This window comes from Anser cygnoides, chromosome 7 (genome assembly GCF_040182565.1).
Source record: "Anser cygnoides isolate HZ-2024a breed goose chromosome 7, Taihu_goose_T2T_genome, whole genome shotgun sequence".
Lineage (NCBI taxonomy): Eukaryota > Metazoa > Chordata > Aves > Anseriformes > Anatidae > Anser > Anser cygnoides.
Window position 1 is genome coordinate 4781294 of NC_089879.1, and position 18256 is coordinate 4799549.

At 40.4% G+C, this 18256-nt stretch overlaps 2 protein-coding genes across 3 annotated transcripts in view; one reads left to right on the plus strand and one right to left on the minus strand.

The window, feature by feature from the left end:
• Window positions 1-2: 2 nt before the first annotated feature.
• C7H10orf88 (chromosome 7 C10orf88 homolog) lies at window positions 3-6547 on the plus strand. Of its 2 annotated transcripts, none has more exons than XM_067000487.1 (5): window positions 3-547; window positions 1298-1370; window positions 1932-2138; window positions 2456-2910; window positions 3942-6547. In XM_067000487.1, exons 1-5 carry the CDS (start codon window positions 18-20, stop codon window positions 4168-4170), a joined length of 1494 nt encoding a protein of 497 aa, XP_066856588.1. In that variant the 5' UTR covers window positions 3-17; the 3' UTR covers window positions 4171-6547. The 2 variants fall into 2 exon arrangements, with proteins under 2 accessions (XP_066856588.1, XP_066856589.1); XM_067000488.1 differs by having other exon boundaries at window positions 85-455.
• Window positions 6548-6975: 428 nt separating this feature from the next.
• LOC106038940 (deleted in malignant brain tumors 1 protein) overlaps window positions 6976-18256 on the minus strand; it is an 81675-nt gene continuing 70394 nt past the window's right edge. The window contains exons 57-61 of the mRNA XM_067000614.1: window positions 17461-17697; window positions 9583-9854; window positions 8401-8741; window positions 7576-7964; window positions 6976-7258 (exon numbers count right to left, since the gene is read on the minus strand). Coding sequence (XP_066856715.1) covers window positions 6976-7258; window positions 7576-7964; window positions 8401-8741; window positions 9583-9854; window positions 17461-17697 — 1522 coding nt within the window. The remainder of the gene's footprint in view (window positions 7259-7575; window positions 7965-8400; window positions 8742-9582; window positions 9855-17460; window positions 17698-18256) is intronic.

Consider the following 18256-nt stretch of genomic DNA (forward strand, 5'->3'; position numbering starts at 1 on the left):
TGCCTGAGGGCGCCCTGATGAGGGTCGCCCTGACAGCAGCCGCCCTGACAGCAGCCGCCCTCACGGCCGCCGCCTCACACGACGCCCACCCACCCGCGCATGCGCGCGGCCGCCGCCATCTTAGGGCGCCCTCCTCCCTCCGCCCCCGTCCCAGCGGGCTCCGTGGCGGCGGGGCGATGGCGAGCGGCAGCGGGGCGGCCGCTCCGCACCCCGGCGGCCCCGGGGAGCCTCCCGGCGTGGCGGCGGGGTGCTCGTGGCCCTGCTCGCCGCCGGGCGGGCTGGCCCGGGTGCTGTGCGTGCGGCGAGGCGGGGCGGCGGAGCCGTGCGGCGCTTCCCCCGGCGGCAGCGAGGCTGTGGTGGCGGAGCGGCGGGCGGGCGGCGGGGGCGAGGCGGGCTGCGTGCTGCAGCTGGAGTGCCGGCCGCCCGGCGCCGAGGAGGTGGCCGCCGTCGGCGTGGTGAGCGAGGCCCGCAACATGGAGGTGTACGCGGGCGAGGAGTACTGCGGCACCGGCCGCGGCGAGAGCCTGGGCGCCGCGGTGCCGCGGGGGTGAGTGAGCTCCTGCCCCGCCGCCATCTTCTGGCTGCGGGCATCGCCCGCGCCTCCCCGGGCCGGCCCCGGCGGCTGCTGGGGGGCGAGGGGAGGGGTCGTGGTTTTGTGCCTCTGTAGCCACCGAGACGCTTCGGTCACTTACAAAGCGTTACTCGGAAGTGCTGTTGGGTGAGACCGCGACGAGGGTACGTGCTCCTTTTCTATCCCGTGTAACCTCCCTGGACAAAACATCCGCCTGTTCCTTTGAGCGGGCCTCTTGTGGCAGATCCTTGCCAGAAGATCTCGTCTCTCTGGTATGTAGTTACCCCAGGCTTCAAGAACAAGAGAGAAAAATAAAAAATTCAGGATTTGTTTTACCCTTCGATGTTGCCGTCCGTGTTTTGCCGGGGGAGTTAAAACAATGTCTTTTCTCTTTTGTTTTTAAGTCATTACGTGGCACATCTGCTTAATTAGCTAAGTAAAAACAACCGACTCAGAGCCTCAGGGAAGATGTGTGAATAACGTACTGAACCTCAAAAGCTGCTCTAGCAGATAATGTACGTACACATACAAATCGCTTCTTATACACGTGTCTGATCAGATTCAATACAAGTTGAATATAAGCATTAAAACTGCTATACCACAGCAGAAACGTGTTTCAGCCAGTCTTGTTTCTTATCTGAATGTCTGCTGGTATTGTGTATTTCAACTAAATTAAAAATAACTTTATATTAGTGATGTCACAACCACCTTATTTTATTTTTGTAGTGAAACTGAAAAGGTTACTTTATACAAAAAGTATCTGAAATTGGAATGCCCAGCAGCCTCCTGTAGAATTAAGGTAGGGAGTTCAACATAATTGTTTAATATTCATTGTCTCTTTAATCACTTCATTGACTAAATTGCATTGCTCTTACTCAATTACAGTTATTTTTATGCAGTAATCAGTTCATATAAACACTTAAAATCAGGTACATGATGTCTTCATAGGTCTCTTAATTTTGAATCATGATAGTCTTTTTATGAAGACCTAATATATATGAGCAAGATATCCTGTTAGAGAAAAAATTTCATAAACCAGATAAATTATAGGTAAACTACAGTTGCTATATAATTAGAATTGTAACTCTGCGTTACTGTATGCTAGTAACTCTGTGATGCAGGTAAATAACCTTAGGAAAATCTGTGCAGCTACTGCTTGTCTTAAGTACTTTGAAGATGAGGAGCTTGTTGATCTTTGGGTCGTGCAACCTCCTTCTGTTCCAGTCAAAAGTCTCCTAAGTGTAATGACAAGGAGAAATCAGCTTTATTTCCCCAGAAAAGAGCTCAGCATATTCATACAAAGAAAACATGATTTTTCTTTTTTCCCTAACCAAAATACTTTTTTTCCTTCTTGTGATAGCTGCTCTCCATTGGTGAGAAACAAAGGGTACTCATCAGTAAAATAATTGTAGAAGTGAAAACAGTGTCTGCAAAACTAGCAACTGATTTTCCTTCACTAGGATCGAGCATAGATCTAGACAGAGTGCAAACTATAATGGAATCTATGGGATCTAAGTTGTCTCCTGGTGCTCAGCAACTCATGGACATGGTCCGATATCAGCAGAAAGTAAGTTACTGTGCTGTTCCATAAGCATGAATAGTATCCACCTATGACTTTGTCTTCCATAATGGTCAAGCATGTTCCAAACAGATTTGGTGAACAAGTTTTTTTACCTAGACTTCCTGCTGCCTTAATCATGGTTTAACTATTTCCCTCTACTTTTCTCTAGGAATATAATTCACAAATGCTTTTAAAGTAATTATATTATACTATTAGAATACTGTAATTACTAGAGTTTTTAAGTATATACTAGTGGTTATGGTATAATTTTCAGTCTATTTTAATACTTAATATTTAAGTATATTGTTTTTTCTTGCCATCAGAACAGTGGAGACAAACTTAGTTGGATCTTTGGGAAAAATTCAGACTTTGGAGATGAGACTCCAGTAGATGGATTACACAGTGCAACTATTCAGATGTCACAGGATCAATCAGCTAGTGCACCATTGTCTGTCAAAAACCCTTTAACAAGCGAAACAGTATGTGAAGACTCAAAAATAAATCTTGATCAGAACACACAGGTACCTGAAAGAGAGAATACTTCTGATTCTGGAGGACTTACTACCCAGCAAAATACAGCTGACTTCAGAAACGATCTTAAAGTCATGGGATCTTTGCTTATGCAGGAGCAAACAAACCAAAATGTAGCTAGTCCACAGGTGCTTCTTCCTTTTCTTCAAAACATCTGTAGTCAGGTTAATCATCTTCGGCTAAAAGATGGCGATAGGCATCTCAGTAAAAATACGGTGACTAAAGAGGAAGGCATTCAGGCTGTTGGGTAAGTTAAGTTTGATATGCCTAGTATAGTAGTAGTTTATATTAGCAAGTTCAACAAAAAACACATAAGCATTTTATTGTCATTAACAGCAGTAGTGAGTCTTAAAATCTGATTTTGAAGGCTGTGTGGTGATAAACATGACTACAGTTTTTCAGATGAGCTGCTTGAATATAAGATTTTTCTAAAAGAAACCACAAAATCATTTGATTTGCTAAATTGTTTTCATCTTATTTCTGTATCTCTCCTTTTTTCCTCCATTTCAACTTTTATGGTTTAAAAAACGTGTGGTCGTTCTGTTCAGCTACATGCATTTAGTATGTCCTTCTCCTCTGTTACTGCGTTTTCACTTCAACTGCTTCTGTCTCCTAAATTGTCATCCCTTCCTAGTTTTCTTGTTGTGCCATGATCTCTCTGCTGTGCTCGGTGTATCTTCATGCCATCAGCCTTTCCTATACCTCCTCACTTGTTTGCATTTACAGTGCAAACTTCATTCTAGCAGTGCAGCCAGTTTGATAGATACCCAAAGAACAATAGAAGAAGTGGTGAGATGTAGGAGTGTTGCCTAGGAGGCAAAGTTCTAATAACGCCTGAAAATCTCCAGATCCTGGGAAAGTACAGTGTTTTTAATGAATACTGATGCGAAAATAAATAATGCATAGTGTATATAACTCTGGAAACACTTGGAAAGAATAAAGCCTGTTATGCTGACGCTGTTTGAACTTTAGTTATAATGTTGAGCTATATGGATTTCGTTACTTGTAACTGTACCTTCACGTATCACTGAGCCTTTTTAAAAAGTAAGGTAGAAAGATGGTGACTGTATATCCTCTTGTTTATTAAAAAATTCTCACATTTAAAACATGGCAGACAGGAAAGATACTTTGCTTTTGCTAAAAAAAACTAATATCATCCAAAACTCATTGTCTACAAAATGAGATGTTAGACTTAAATGAAGTTCAAGTGCACAGATTGCTATTATGCCCCTTGTTAAGAAATAGGTTATACTGATTTTTAACTTGCTCTTTTTACAGACTAGAACAGCAGCCTATTTGCTCCTATTTGGAAAAGATCATCTCAAAAAATATGGATCTGATGGAGAAAAAACTAATGGACTATATTGATCGCCAAATCCAGGCTCTTCAGACGCACATAGATAATAAAATGGTTCTGTTAATGGACTTGGTTCAGAACTCAAAGCAAAACAAAATTTCACAAGCACACTATGATTCTAGCGAGGGGTTCTCTAATGGAGAAAGATAAATGTATATAGATATAGAACTACAATGTAAGTATTTTTAAGGGCAATTACTCTTTACAAAGCTAAGTATTTATGGAGTTATAACTGTAAAGAACCTCAGTGTTGTTAACTTGCATTTTGTTACTGTAATTCTATCCACTATTGTACACAGTTGTTAGCTTTATGAGAGATCATAAGAACGTGTGGTTTTCCTAAATAAGAATTTTGTATGCCCTTTGTGGCTTATTTATTTAAAGAGCATTGCTAAAAGCCCTGTAAAACACAGTTTCCCAGTTTCAGTTTGAACACGGGAGAGGAGTACTCTAAATAAATCGAGTTACAGCTTATCTCTTTACGTACACATAATTCAATTTTCTTCTGTCTTGTATGTAATGTGTTACCCCTAGAAAGCAACATGGTTTCCTTGTGGCTTTGATTTATTTTAATGGCACTCCTGTTGAAGTGGTTTATTACTCCAGCTGTGAAAGGAATGGCAGTACTTGTATTGCTTTGTTTAAACTCTGCAAGAAATCAGGTGTAGAGAGGTAGAATCCCCAACCTGGGTTCTTTGAAAGCCCTCCTGGCCGTACAGGCACCAAAGTTAGGAATATAGGCTCCTTAAGTGATATCTAAAATGGGGATGTTAGGCTTTTTCCTTCATAAATGAATTGAGCCATGCAGGAACAACTGTAATAAATGTATACAGAGCACACTTGTATTTATCCATGTTTCAGTATCTGAAGAGAGAACTTCATTTGTCCTTCCCCAGGGGGACCTGCTATGCAAAACAGAATGTGCTGGGTTAGGATCTGCTGCGTTTCAGCAATCTTAGGCCAAAGAAGTAGTCTTGTGTCATGTTTACTGTAATCTCTTTGGATCAGATCTGCTGTCATTTGAGGAGGTACAAGTATGTCTCAAAGTCCCTCGTTACGGGAAGGTCAGTCTTCATACTTCATTTTGATAATTGCTCTTTGAAATATGGGGTGCACCATTTAACTTTGACTGCACAGGGACTTAACAGTGGATTCCTAAGTTGAACGTAGAAAGAGTGGTTGCATTTGGTGTCTTAAAATGCTTTGAGCAAAAGCTATAGATGGAGAAGCAAGTGTTGAGTGAACAAGCGGAGGCATGTAGTAGGCATGTACAATCTAGTCTCTTTACCTAGCTTACCTAAAATTTTCTACTCCAAGAAAACTGATGTATTTTGAAGACAATCAGCAACTCACAAAAGTAGATTGCAAAGACGGGACAACTTGTATAGAACAAATATCTCATAGTTGTCCCTCAACATAGCTCATGCCAAGTGCTGTTTCAAAGTGATTTGAAAATATAAAAATATATATTTCTTTGAAGGACCTAAATTCTCATACTTCAGAGGTATACATTTACTTTTAGAGTTATTTTTAGATGCTTTCTAAACAGTAACACCTTGATGTAGACACCAGCATTCTTTCAACTCAATTTAAGATACAGTCAAGGTTGAGGTGGTTCTCTTTCTATAATAAAAAAGGTTGAAGTGTTTCCAAGCATTGTTGCATTCTGGGGCTGTTAGTTTATTGAGTTTGTTTGTTGGTTTCTTTTTTTCCCTCTCCCCTCTTTGAGTGACAAAATCTGAACAGAAGTTGACACAAATTCACAATATCCTGAAGTAGTTAGTATGAACTCTGGAGTTTCTGGTAGCCATATGCTGGCTGGCGTTTGTAATATTTTAGTATTGTAGCTACCACAATAATAACATTTGAAATCAAAGCCACAAATGAAAGAATGTAGAAGCTCTTTCGTTGCAGGTTTGAGGTTTCTTCAGCATCTGTTTTAGTGAGGGTTTCTGTGTAGAGAAAACAGAAAGTGACATGTTTAAAGTTTTCTGAATACCATGTCATTTAAGTGAAGGCTCAGTATTTTTCAGGTATTTTTTTCTGAGGGGTTGACTGTACTGATTTGCAAATTCTGAACCTGTACTGAAGAGTTGTAAAATTTTATAATAAAATGATAATGCATAAGGGCATCACAATGTTAATAAATACTTTTGTATCACTGCAGTCAAGTTCTTGCCCATCAGTGTTATCATTATCTTCGGAGATGGATAGACGGGAGACGTTGAAGCAATGTTGGGCAAAAAAGGAACTTGTGATTCTAACCCTGTACCTTCTAAGAGTTGCCTAGATGGTCCTCGGTAAAGCTGATTATTTTTCTGTAAGTCGTGGAAGACACTATGAGAATTGATCTGTTTTATAATACTTTGAATGTGATCTGTTTGCACTTGAAACTTTATCACTTTGTAAATGCGTCCAGTTTCTAGCATGTGGTTGCAAAATTTTTCACTCATTGAAATAAATGGGAACATGTTTAAGGTGCTGCTAAAGTTGAGAGGTCAATAAATGTTTAATATATTAGTATTAAGAGCCTGACTAATAGTAAGTACTTTTATTTAGCAGCTGAAAGCATGTGGTACAACACACTTCTCGGGTGAAGGTTTGTGCTCAATAAAAGATGGAGCAAAAAATACAGTGGGAGTTGCAGTAAAAGCTTTTTAAAATAGCTGTCCTGTATTTTCTAGTCTGTTTCACGTTAGCTCTCAGTACTGAAATGTCTTGCCATTCATAACTTTTTTTCTGAATGTGTAGTAATTCTGCATATACTACTTCTGTAATTAGCAGTCCTTATTTTTCTGCATCGAAGACTTGAACTCAAAAGACTGTCATCAGTCTATCAGTTTGAAAAGTACTTCTGTGCTTGACACTGTATCAGTTCTGCACTAGTAAAATTCGCTTATTAGTGGAATGAGGTAATGGATTTACACCAAGGAAGAGCTTAATCAGATCCTTAATTTATGTATCCCTCTTACCTGAGTGATCAGCGGCCCTGAGATCTCTCTTCAGGCGGATAGGACCCACTACAGTTTTGGCTTTCCAAGTGTATGAAGAAGCAGCTCTTTTCTGCCTGGAGATACAGCCTTCAGTACAGCGAGAGTTTGTGGTACTGTCACAAATCAAAATGTCACACTGGAGATAAACTGACGAAAAGCTCCGCAGGAACCTGAAGGCGTTAAATTTGAACCTTCCATAGTGCTCAATGGGTGGGTAGGTTACCACAGTGTCATCTTTATTACAGCTGCAACAGAATTTACAGATTTGTTAAAGAGGTCCCCATACAATAACTATTCTTGCTAAAATAAATAGTCAGCTGTAACCAGAGCATTTAACTAAAGCTATTTTTTTTAACGTGGGCATACAATGATGTTCCCCTCCCAGTGCAATGTGGTACACTTTTTTTCCTGGCATGTAATGCCTTTAACTTTCTATGAAATATAGCTTCCAACCGCAGTCTCCTAAAGATAAGTGGAGAAGAGATAAAAGAACTACATTTGATGTAGAGGTTATATTTTCTCACATAGTAGGAGATGGTTGTAAAGTAATTTAGAGTCTTACCCGCTTCTGATTAAGTCATATGTTACTGATCCAAAATCAGGTTGTGGAGATGCTACGCAGGTATCGACAAACACCAGAAGGTCTGGGTCGGAGGAATGAAGACTGACTTGAGCAAAAAGAGTTTGGTTCAAGTCTACGTAATAGGGGGACTGAAGCACAGGGCTGGAGAAGGAATCTGAATCGTAGAACGACATGCTAACGTTGTATCTTCCCACAGAGGTCGTGTTCTTGATTAGATCATTTTCTGTTACGTAAATGACTTCTACAGTTGAGTTGTTCTCCATTATGCATTTTGCAACAATCTGTATGCTCTTCTTGCGTGTGATAATCTTGTCGGTTTCAGAGACAGTTAGGAGGATGTTGGTGTAAGTGATGCGATGACCTTCATCCTGCAAAAGGAACAGTATGAAATAGTTGCGATTATATGGGCACTGCAGTCGAAAGCAACTGTGTTAAGTTGCATGAAATGTTGCAACCAAAAAAAAATAATCAGCCCTTGTACCTGTGTGTCCCAAATGCAGAACCAACCCCAAAGCAGGTTAAGGAATATTGCACGGAGTGTGGGAAGTATCAAAGCTCCATTTCAGTCACCCTTATCGAAACGATGCTGTTAATGAGCTCTTAGGAGCCTTGCCATCATTGGGCTTTTTCCATCTCCTTGTGACTTGTATCACTTGCAGGGAATGTTGGAGTTACATTCCTAGCATTGTGTTACTTTTGATAATCTGGATGTAGAGGGAATGAAGTAAAATAAAAAGTCTGGAATGAATTTGTGTGGATTTTCCTGGGCTTCGTTTGAAAGGCTTGTGATCATTAGATTCTAACAGAGCAAAATGTTTTCAGCTCCAAGGCTGGAAGCAAGCAATTAGATGAGCTATGTGGAAGTAAATCTGCTGTTAGCTTGTTCACGTACGATTCATAAACTGTTCTGACAAGCTCTTGTCGTTCCCAAGCTATGGTTGGCTTATTTGCAGAGCTTTTTTCCCCCTTTACCTTTTTAGTTGTACCACAGCTGTTTAATGGGAAGGAGAAAATCACGGGATCAGTGGAAACTGGCTTGCAGGTTGGGTCGTTCAGCTGCAGGTGAGTTTCATTGTAGCCAAAGGAGTCCAGGTAATCCTTGCTCACAACAATTTCCATTCTGTCTGAAGAGCATGTAAGTGATGCTGCCATTGAAAGAGAAATTAAAATAAGTTATCACAAAATCTGCTGTGGTCATTTCTCACCTGCTCTGGATCAAAGCCTGTGCTCGAGCCTTTTGCATGGTTCTTGAGCTGTCAGAGCCTGAATCTGAAATGGCTTGTGCACGTTTGAAGTAATACAATACAATACAAAATTTCATGCTTGACTCTCAGAAAATGTTAGGCAAGCAAAGCCATGAAAAACTCATGCTGAAAGTTTAATTGTAATCCCAGTAACATGGAATGAATTGCAGCCTTTATAAAAGGGAAAATGAATCAAAATGACAGTGCAGGATGGCGGGTGAGGAAATTGACATCAAGGTTTTAGAGGCAGTCCTTCCCACCTCAGTTAATGGGAAGAAGGCTCTGCAGATGTACAGAACAAATAAGAAAAACTGTCCAGCTCAAGGGGAAAGGAAATTACAACACACTCAACCTCCATTTGACCGAGTACCTGCGGGAACAAACACATTTAAAGGAACCCGTCAGAAAATTTTATCTGTACATCTTTAGGAGGGTAACAATGCCTGTTGTGTCCAAACAACAACCCCTCAGGTTTTCAGTGGAGCTGGCCAGAAAAAGGACCAAAAAGACTGAAAAACAAGCTTTATTTTGCGGCAAGGTCAGGGAATAACTTACGTTCTATAAGTGAGACTAATTTTTTTGTTTGTTTTGTTTTGTTTTTTTTGTTGTTTTTTTATACTTGAAGAGAGTTAGTGGCTACCACTATAAAGGCTTAAACCCTCAGTCACAACTGTCAGACCTTTTCTGTATTTTCTACGGAGGGGAAGACTCATACGTGAAAGTGAGAAGGGAATACACCTACTGTCAGGCTCTGGGGGATCTGGCAGAATGCTGGTATACTGAGCGGAAAATCCTCTGTAGGAGTTGGCGTAGTCTGTAGACAACACAACCGTCATGCCGTTTGAAGAAGATTGAAAGGTGGGCCGAGAAACGCCACATACTTTTCCAATTAAGCCAGTGTTAGTGGTGAGGCCATCATAGACTGCCAGAAAGTCAAATTGGCAGTTTTGATCCAGTTCCAGGCTGTAGACAGAGAAAAAATAATGATAGCAAACATGAGGGTAGAGAACATTGCTCATATTGGATAAAGGATTCAGTACGGATAGCAGCTGACAAGTCCCAGTCAATTGAAATAGAAGAATGGAGAATAAAAGAACACACAAATCAATGTTATTAAAAACAAATAAAGCATGGAAAACTCTAGGCAAGAAATAATTAAGTGCATGATTCTACTCTCATTGAAATAGAAATTTTGCTAGTGCTCTCAACAGTTAGCTACCTTTATAGTATCAGAACTACAAATATTGATGGTAAATTACTTAATAAAAATAACCACACCTTCAAATATATTAAAGGAAAAAAAATTGCATTAAAATATAGAAGAGCTTTTAAAGTGTAGGTTTGACTCAAGTGGATCTCTGACACCTCTTGTGCGTATCACCAGAGGAAAAGGAAGGCTTTTGTCCTTTTAATGTCCGTTTTAAGCATGTCCCTTACGTAGCAAAAGCTTCATGCTGTTGGATTTAAATTCAGGCTAGCTTGTGGACACCTCATGGCTAGTCACCTGAAAAGCTTTCTGTGTTTCACTGACTGGCTCTGCAGAAGCTATAGAGCACTGTACAGTGATTTTGTACATGTTGCAATTACATTATCATAAAGGGTCACCAAATCATGTTGGTTTTACATGTCTACAGATGTTCTAAATGCACTTCTGCTTGCTGTGTTTAAAGCAATGCTTCTAAACAGCATAACAAAAGAACAGTTGAGTGTAGGGCGTTTACTCACAACAAATCCTTAAACTGTAAGTTTATCTTCGATTTTTTTGCGGTTTGTATGTGCCAGACGCAGTATGTGAATGGAGGGTAAGAGGATGGGTAGTTGGGACTGATAAGTGTCCCGCTGGGACCTGTTAAGCTTCCCCCACAGCGTGCTGAAAAGAAGAGCAGACACATTGGTAACACAGCAGTATATATAACAATAAAAATAAATTCAAAACCTAAAGCTGTGTCACTAGCAGGAGCATTTCTTGAGGATTCCATTCATTTGGAAATGATTAAAGGTGCTAAAGATAACTTTTCTATATATTTTAGGGACTTTTTTTTTCAGCAGCAAAGTTAATTAAACGCTGGAGCAGCATAAACCATGATGTAGGAATTTCTCTCTCACATTGAGGTCTTTAAGAGTTTAATACCATGCCGCTCAGGTCAACAGGAGCAAAGGAAATAACTAGTCACAAGCTAAGGCTTTTTCTTTCCTTCTTAAGAATAAGAATAGCCTGGACAAAAATGGGATGCGTCGAATGAAGACCCTCACTGACTTCTGTGACAAGTCCTCGTTGGGAGTTACAAGATGGTCCTATTCTTAGGGATCAAACAGGGCAAATGCTATGTCATCTGCAAACCGAGCAAATTTAGTAGAAGCCTTTACGTAAAAGTGGAGTCCCATAATGCCTTCTTTGCAATCATTTTTTTCTGAGTAAATCTGTATCTTTTAGACTCCAGCAAATGTGCTATCGTTTTGCTGCCTCCTTCCTTCTGCTGATTTTACCCAAACCATTCCCTAAGGGCTGAGTGATTAATTAAAGATTCTGTGAGTAATCTCTAATTGCCGTCCCAAACTTTGCTTTACTAATCCTCCTTTAATAGTAAATTCAAATGGTATTTATTTTATTTCATTAAGTTCTGACTTACTTGTTTCCGGTGAAAAGAAGTAATAGAAGACAAAGAAGTTTCGTGCGAAAGCCACAGAGTTTGTTTTTATGAGAAAAGTTAAACTGTTTGAAGATGATTCAAACATTGGGACCGCATCAGTGTTGTTACATACTTGTCCAAGAAGAGGTGAATTAGAGGAGGGACCATCATATACATTAATACTTTCTGTTTCACAGCTTGAAGAAGGAGCAAATCTTTCAAAAAAAAAAAAAAAACAAACATGGTGAGAACTACCTCACTGATAAATAAGCAGACTCTTTGCAGTCCACAACACAGATTCAGTAAAGCATTTTACTGAAGCAAATACAGAGAAATATTTGGAGGCAGCAATGTCTTAAGTTGAAATTATTAAGAAATTCAGCTTAGCCATACTAGTTTATTTCAATTTTATTATGCATTTTCGACATTTTTATGTTCAAATTCATTGAAAACATACCAAAACATATGGAGGAAACACTTACTTAAAATAGGAGAAGATGATCCTAATCGTTTGATTTTCGTTTCTCTCGATTTGCCAGACACAGTTTGCATCTGAATTTAGGTCAATCTTTAAAGATTTGTTGGGGTCGGCGAGCGAGGTACCGCAGCGAGGCGCACCTGTGGAAGAAGAGCACCAACAAAGAGCTTGCAAGGCTGGCCCTCCTGCAGTAGGGTCTCATCCTGCTCCATGCCAGGAGCCCAGGACAGCCCACCATAGAGCAGGCCTGCAAAACATTCTACCATTTGGGTTTTTAGTTTCTACTGCACTGGTTTACGAAACTTGAAGGATCAAAGAACACTAGGAAGTACTTCTTAGCCTTATTTTCATTAGCAGAAGAGACAAGACAGTTAGGGAAACACAGATCACAGGTCAAGCCAGTGGCAAAACTGGAAATGCCAAGTGACAGAGGACACCTCAGCAACTCCCTTCTGCAAGGCCGGTCACCACAAGAGCCTCAAACCTCCTGCCTTCCACCTGCGCTCTTTTCCTGAGGATCACTGAATATATTTCTGAGTTTCAGCCCTTTACATCAAAGCACTCGGAGACCTGCACTGAGGGAATAAAAAAAAATAAAATAGATTTGAGTTTCTGAAGGTCAATGTGTGAGACTACTGCGTATTTAGAGCGGCCTACAATTCTGACCTCCCATCTCTAAAATGATACTGCTAAACTGGAAAAGCTTCAGAGTACGGCAACAAAGATGAACAAAAATTTAAAATAATTTCCAGATAAAGAATAAGTAAATGGACTAAAGCAATTTAGGTCAGAAAAGAGAAAAAATGAGGAGGAAAGGAAGTGCTAGAGATCCATACATTCGTGGCAAGGGTTCTCTTCCAATACAAGAACTCAGTGGGCTGAAACGAAACCAATAACCTGTGATTTTGAAAGAAACAAAAGGAACTGGCTCTTTGCATGTGGATCTTTGCTGCGGGGTGATGTGGATGTTAAAACATCAAAGCAGCTCAAAACCATGAAAGAAAAATACCTTGATAACTGTTAAACACGAATACAGCACTCCCTGTCTGGTTCAGGACATCCTGACCCAAATTTGCTGGTGACAGGGAGAGCGTTACGGGGAGGTGTTACTGCAGGCTTGTCCCCATAGTCTTGTCTGAGCATCCCCTCTGACTGTTACTGCGTTCAGGGTTCAGGGCTGGGTGAACGTGAAAACGAACAAACAGGCCGAGGTTGCTATATCTAACATTACTTAATGAATGTTAATTAGTTACGAAGTACTTACAGTAATGAGCATTGCATAGGAACCTTTAGAAAAAGGTTATCATCCAGTTTGAGCTTAAGATTTCTTTTCTGCCTTAGCATTTTCTAAAAATTGTGGTCTCAAACAGCAAGAACTTCCTGTGCCGTGCATGCAGTCCTAGGTAGAGAGGTCAGACTTTCTGCTGAACTCCAGAGGGAAAAGAAAGGTTTAGGAGAGACCTTTCTGGTCATATACGAAACCTCCCAGCTGGAAGAGCATTACGAGGTCAGCTTTGCCCTGCCCTCACTCTACATCCCTCCGGACGGTTCCTGTAGCCTGGCACCACCAGAGCAGCTCTGTAGCAATACTTCATTACCCCACAGTCACTGCCCACCGTTACTCGGGTGAATTGCTGATCTAAGCACAGAATGGTGATCCCAAATTAAGCAACAAATGACTGTCTATTGCATCTGATTGAACATGGGGAAAAATGGCCCAAACTCTTTTAAAAAGCAACAGTTTCCCCAAAAGTCAATTTAGTCCTGTTGCTCCAATACAATATTAACTTACACATGCAAATTTCCATTCCAGAGTAAAATCTCTTCAAAGTCAAGTTCTTAAGTAAAAACATTGTCATAGGCAGTCATATATTGCAATCATTTTATTCTGATATTCTTATTTTTAATACTTACTGGCATATTAAAGTGTGTTGCAGCAGTACATTAAAATAAGCTGCACTTACAGGTATGTTTTACATTTTCCCCTCCAGTTGCCTACAAAATAGCTTGTGCAGAAACTAATAAAGATTCACAGAAGAAGAAAAATGGTTTATTTTCATACCCATGAATTCTATTGAGTTGTCTTCAGCAAGAATTAGAGCAGCTAAGAGAGGCAGAAGGAAGAAGCGTCTGAGTGCCCGCATTTTGATGGCAGCTGGGGAGGTTAGGGATTTCTAACTTTTATACCTCCTGCTATTTCATAATCATCTTGTATTGCATGGTATCTCGAAGGGAGGTCTTAATCTCTCAATTACTGTTTCATTTTAGCTGATAGAAATGAGAAAGTAACAGGTGTGCCCATTTTTTTTGATGTGTATTGCGTAGAAGAAGTTTAACCGTGCTTTCATCAGCTCTGCGTCTCATGGGTTCAGAGCATGGTTCTCTGTCGATTCACCGAGCCTCTGTTTGGGTGTGTTGACATCAGTCTGACCTGAACAGAAATGTTCTGGGGGGGGGCTGACAGACTGTCCCTTTGGCAACCGATGTGTCCAGCCCACAGCGTGGGGCAGAGGGAGCTCCGTGGTTCCCACCTCCATTTTGACACCCGTCCCTTCAGGTTGCATGGGCAGAGCATTCGGTGTCCCTGCTGAAGATTCCTCGGGTTATAAAGCGGGACTATCGTAGCGGAGTTGTCCTGAGTAATAATTTCCCATTGCTGAAGCATTCATGGGTGAACAAGACCATGTTAGTGTTACCCACAGATTTAAAAGAATAATATGGCGCTGCGGCCACATCGTAATTAAAACTTTTACAGTCCCACAGCAGAAGGCACAAAAAAGTCCCAAGAGCCCCCCAGTTCCTCTGAGCACGAGCCTAACGAATATCTGCTCCAATATATATACACTACTTTGTCTGCCTTTCTTGAAGGACCAAAGCTCCTTAAATATGGAGTATTTCCTACTGCAGCTGCAGATACCCCGTGTTTAAAGCTCCCACAGGCTGTGCTACTGCCAGTGCCACAGATGTGCCCTTCCCCTAGCCTTGGCCTTTGCCGTGGTACCCACGTGGTGTGGGAATAGCCAGGAAAAACGGGAGCCGAGCTGTGAGACTCTTTCCGATGCGGAGGGCTGGTGTCCCACAGCTGTGCAAACAGGGGTTCTTTCAAGTTTCCTAGTCAAGCCAAGTTGCGGCGCAGACCTTCTTGAAGCACACCCAGGCGCTTCTCTTTTATAACAACAAATCGTTTGTGTACAAACAAGTTTGTTTCTTTTCTACACAGGTTGATATGGAATTATGACGCCTCTGTAATGACGCTACCTTTCTAGTCTCAGACATGTACCTTACGTAAAACAATCCTGTCTATATTTTATCTCCCTTTAAGGATTTTGAATGCAACCCTTTCTTCCTCAGGACAGGGTATTTATATTGTCTTTAAATGTGAGGCATTGAATACATGTATAAAGCCACTGCAATAGCATTTGAATTTCCTTTTGTTTCCAGAAATACTACATTTGCATTTACTCTGGATAGCCGTTCATTTCTTAAACCCACACACATACGTGCAAGCAATTTTCAAATGCTGACATCCACTTTTTATGCATTTAACGTGTGAACTGGGGTACAACGCCCAGCCAGTCATCGCTGTGTCCATCAGCACCAGGAAAAATACAAAATACATCCGTGGCTATGATGCTCTGGCAAGCTGGTAGGTATGGGTTGGTAGGCTAACTGCTGGAATTACTTGTGTACGAACGATGAGGAAATTCTCCTGCTCTGTGTTTGCTCCGAAGGGACTGGACCCCCGAGCCCTGTGGCTCTGGAGGGCTGAGCAGGGCTCTCATGCTTTCAGGGATGGCTCTGAGCACTGCAGCTCGTGCTCCAGATCTGAGCCTTCAAACCATTTTTCAACCCTCACACACTGTGTTCAGACAGTGTGATGTGCTCACATACCAGGTGATGCTGAAATATTAATGGCCCGCTTTGAGGTCCCTCTTCCACCTCAAAAGAAAATGGCTGGCAAAGTCCTTTAATATGAGAACAGGATGACTGTATGGAAAGTATTTTACAATAGCTGATCCTTAGAACAAATTAGTGTGCATTTTGGAACAAAGGAACAAGCATTCGGCTGTTGTGGATCTGTTATTTACAGGCACTTTCCCTCACTGCCTGCAGCTGAGATTTCCCTGCAATAGCAGGGAAAATGTGATTTCAAGCACTTTAAGTCATTACCTGTGAGAAGCAGAACGGCAGGGTTACAAGTGCAATGGATTTTGGTGTGAATTAAGTGCAATTAGGAAATACTCTGGCTCAGGACTGGAGTCCTGGCCATTTTTTTACAAAGGCATTACAGTCCCATAGGATTAGGGCTTTGGCTGTGAGCCCACATGGCACTACGCAGGCCAAGACAGGGGCTGAGCCACCAGGTCAGCGATCTGGTCAGAGCAGGGACTTGTTGAAAGACCTGCAGGAGTTTATTGTCTGTGAGCTGGCTACATTATTCACGGAGAAGCTGAGTTTCAGAATGATTGTAATCCCTTTTTTTTGGAAGGGCTGAAACACAAAAAGTTGCCCTTATATTTTTTTTTTTTTTTATGGTCTTTTATTTCACACTCTAAACAGTAGGCATCTTTATTCCCTACAGAGCATCTCATTATGAGTTTGGGTATTCTGTACATATTCACTGAGGATTGGCCTTGAAGATCCTTTTCACACTCCAAATTCACCAGATTATCAAAATTTAATCCATCTCTTTCCCTCAGTTGGGCTGGGCTACTGTACAATCTGCAGTCAACTGTCAAGATATTTTTCTCTATTCTGAACTGAAAATTATAGTTTGCTTTTTTTTTTTTTTCCACTAAGTCATTCCAAGTAGGACAATTTAACGTACTGAATCACAGAAACACTTTTTTTTTTTTTGGCTCAAAGTGATTTAATTTGAACAGATATTGAAAGAGAAAGGATGAAGCAAATGCTTGTAACGAAAAAAAATTAGATATGCTATAGTTCTAGTCTCCAGTAATAAAAGCTAACATATGGAAGATTTTAATAGCTTATAGGTATTGTAGAGATTATATCTCAGGACATGTACAATATTTTTTCCAATTATTTCTGAATTCCTATTTACAATAATTGCTTAGACATTATTGGTTACAAGGGATTCTTATCCTGTGATTTATGCCTCTTCTTGAGCTCAGAAAGCAGCACTGCTGCTTACATCTGTAAGGCCGGTTAACCATTCCTGAATGCTAAGTATTTGAGCTATTCAGTACAATGGGGAGAACTGTAAGAACGGCAAGAGGGAAACAGCCTTGATGGGAAAAATCAGCCAGCTGATCCAATTACACTTTGTCACTGAGAGTTTTTACTGAAGTTTAGGCTTTTACAGATCTGGAATATAGATAAAAAATCTGAAATTAAGAAACACAAGTACAGTTAAGATTACAATACCTTTAGATTTACGCCCCCTATTAAAATTTATTTTTAGAATTTATTAGCAGGTGTGAAACATACTGATCATGTATATAAGTGATCAACATGATATCATAATTAGAAGAAGCATTATTGGGGCTACTGCAATCTGGAGACCACAACAATGACGTCTTCATCACTGTCACTTGTGCTTCTTTTGTCTCTCCTTATGCAGCCCTGGTAGCATCGAGAGGAATAATTGTATCTGTTGCACACTGCCATTTTGCACTGTAGGTAAACGGATGTGTATCTGCCGATAAAGCTGGGGGCTCTGAATTTGAACTGGACAATCCTCCTGTCTGGTGAATAGTAGCTCCTAAAAGTTGGGTCTCTCACACACCTGAGAAAAGAAAAAAGGAAAAAAAAACACCTTACAATTATCATACAAAAATTGTGACATAGTTACTATGTCATTTGTTTCATTATTTAGAAGCAATTTTCCTTCAGAACTTTTAAACTGTGAAGTTAATCACAGTTCACAGCCCAGAACTCCTGAACACAGATGCAGTTATATGGAATTTATATATGTAACTTGGTATATAGTATGTAATGCTACATATGTAAATATCACACATGTATGCAAACATATAAATGTAAAACATCTGGTGAAATTTTAAATATGTGAGCAATAGCTACTGTGTAGCCCTATTAACTTTCCAAATTTATTTTTTATTTTAACCTTAAACTTTCTAAGAACTATAAAGAAATATACCCATATCCCAAATCAAACAAAACCACTTAAATTAGGAGGCTCATCCTTGTCTAAATTTCTAAATTTTTTATATAATTTGTGAAATACCTTCTGAAAATTTATACTGATTTCTCTTCCCTGGCAGAATATAATAGTGAATTAAATGTAAAATGCCAGCTAAACAAAAGTGTCTATCCTAATAGCTAGT

What these genes read in the sequence shown, in the direction of transcription:
- C7H10orf88 (XM_067000487.1), top strand. Translation starts at nt 18, where the DNA reads ATGAGGGTCGCCCTGACAGCAGCCGCCCTGACAGCAGCCGCCCTCACG. An exon ending in GGCGCCGCGGTGCCGCGGGG is followed by an intron (nt 548 to 1,297) that starts GTGAGTGAGCTC and finishes TTATTTTTGTAG; the next exon opens with TGAAACTGAAAAGGTTACTT. An exon ending in CAGCCTCCTGTAGAATTAAG is followed by an intron (nt 1,371 to 1,931) that starts GTAGGGAGTTCA and finishes TTCTTGTGATAG; the next exon opens with CTGCTCTCCATTGGTGAGAA.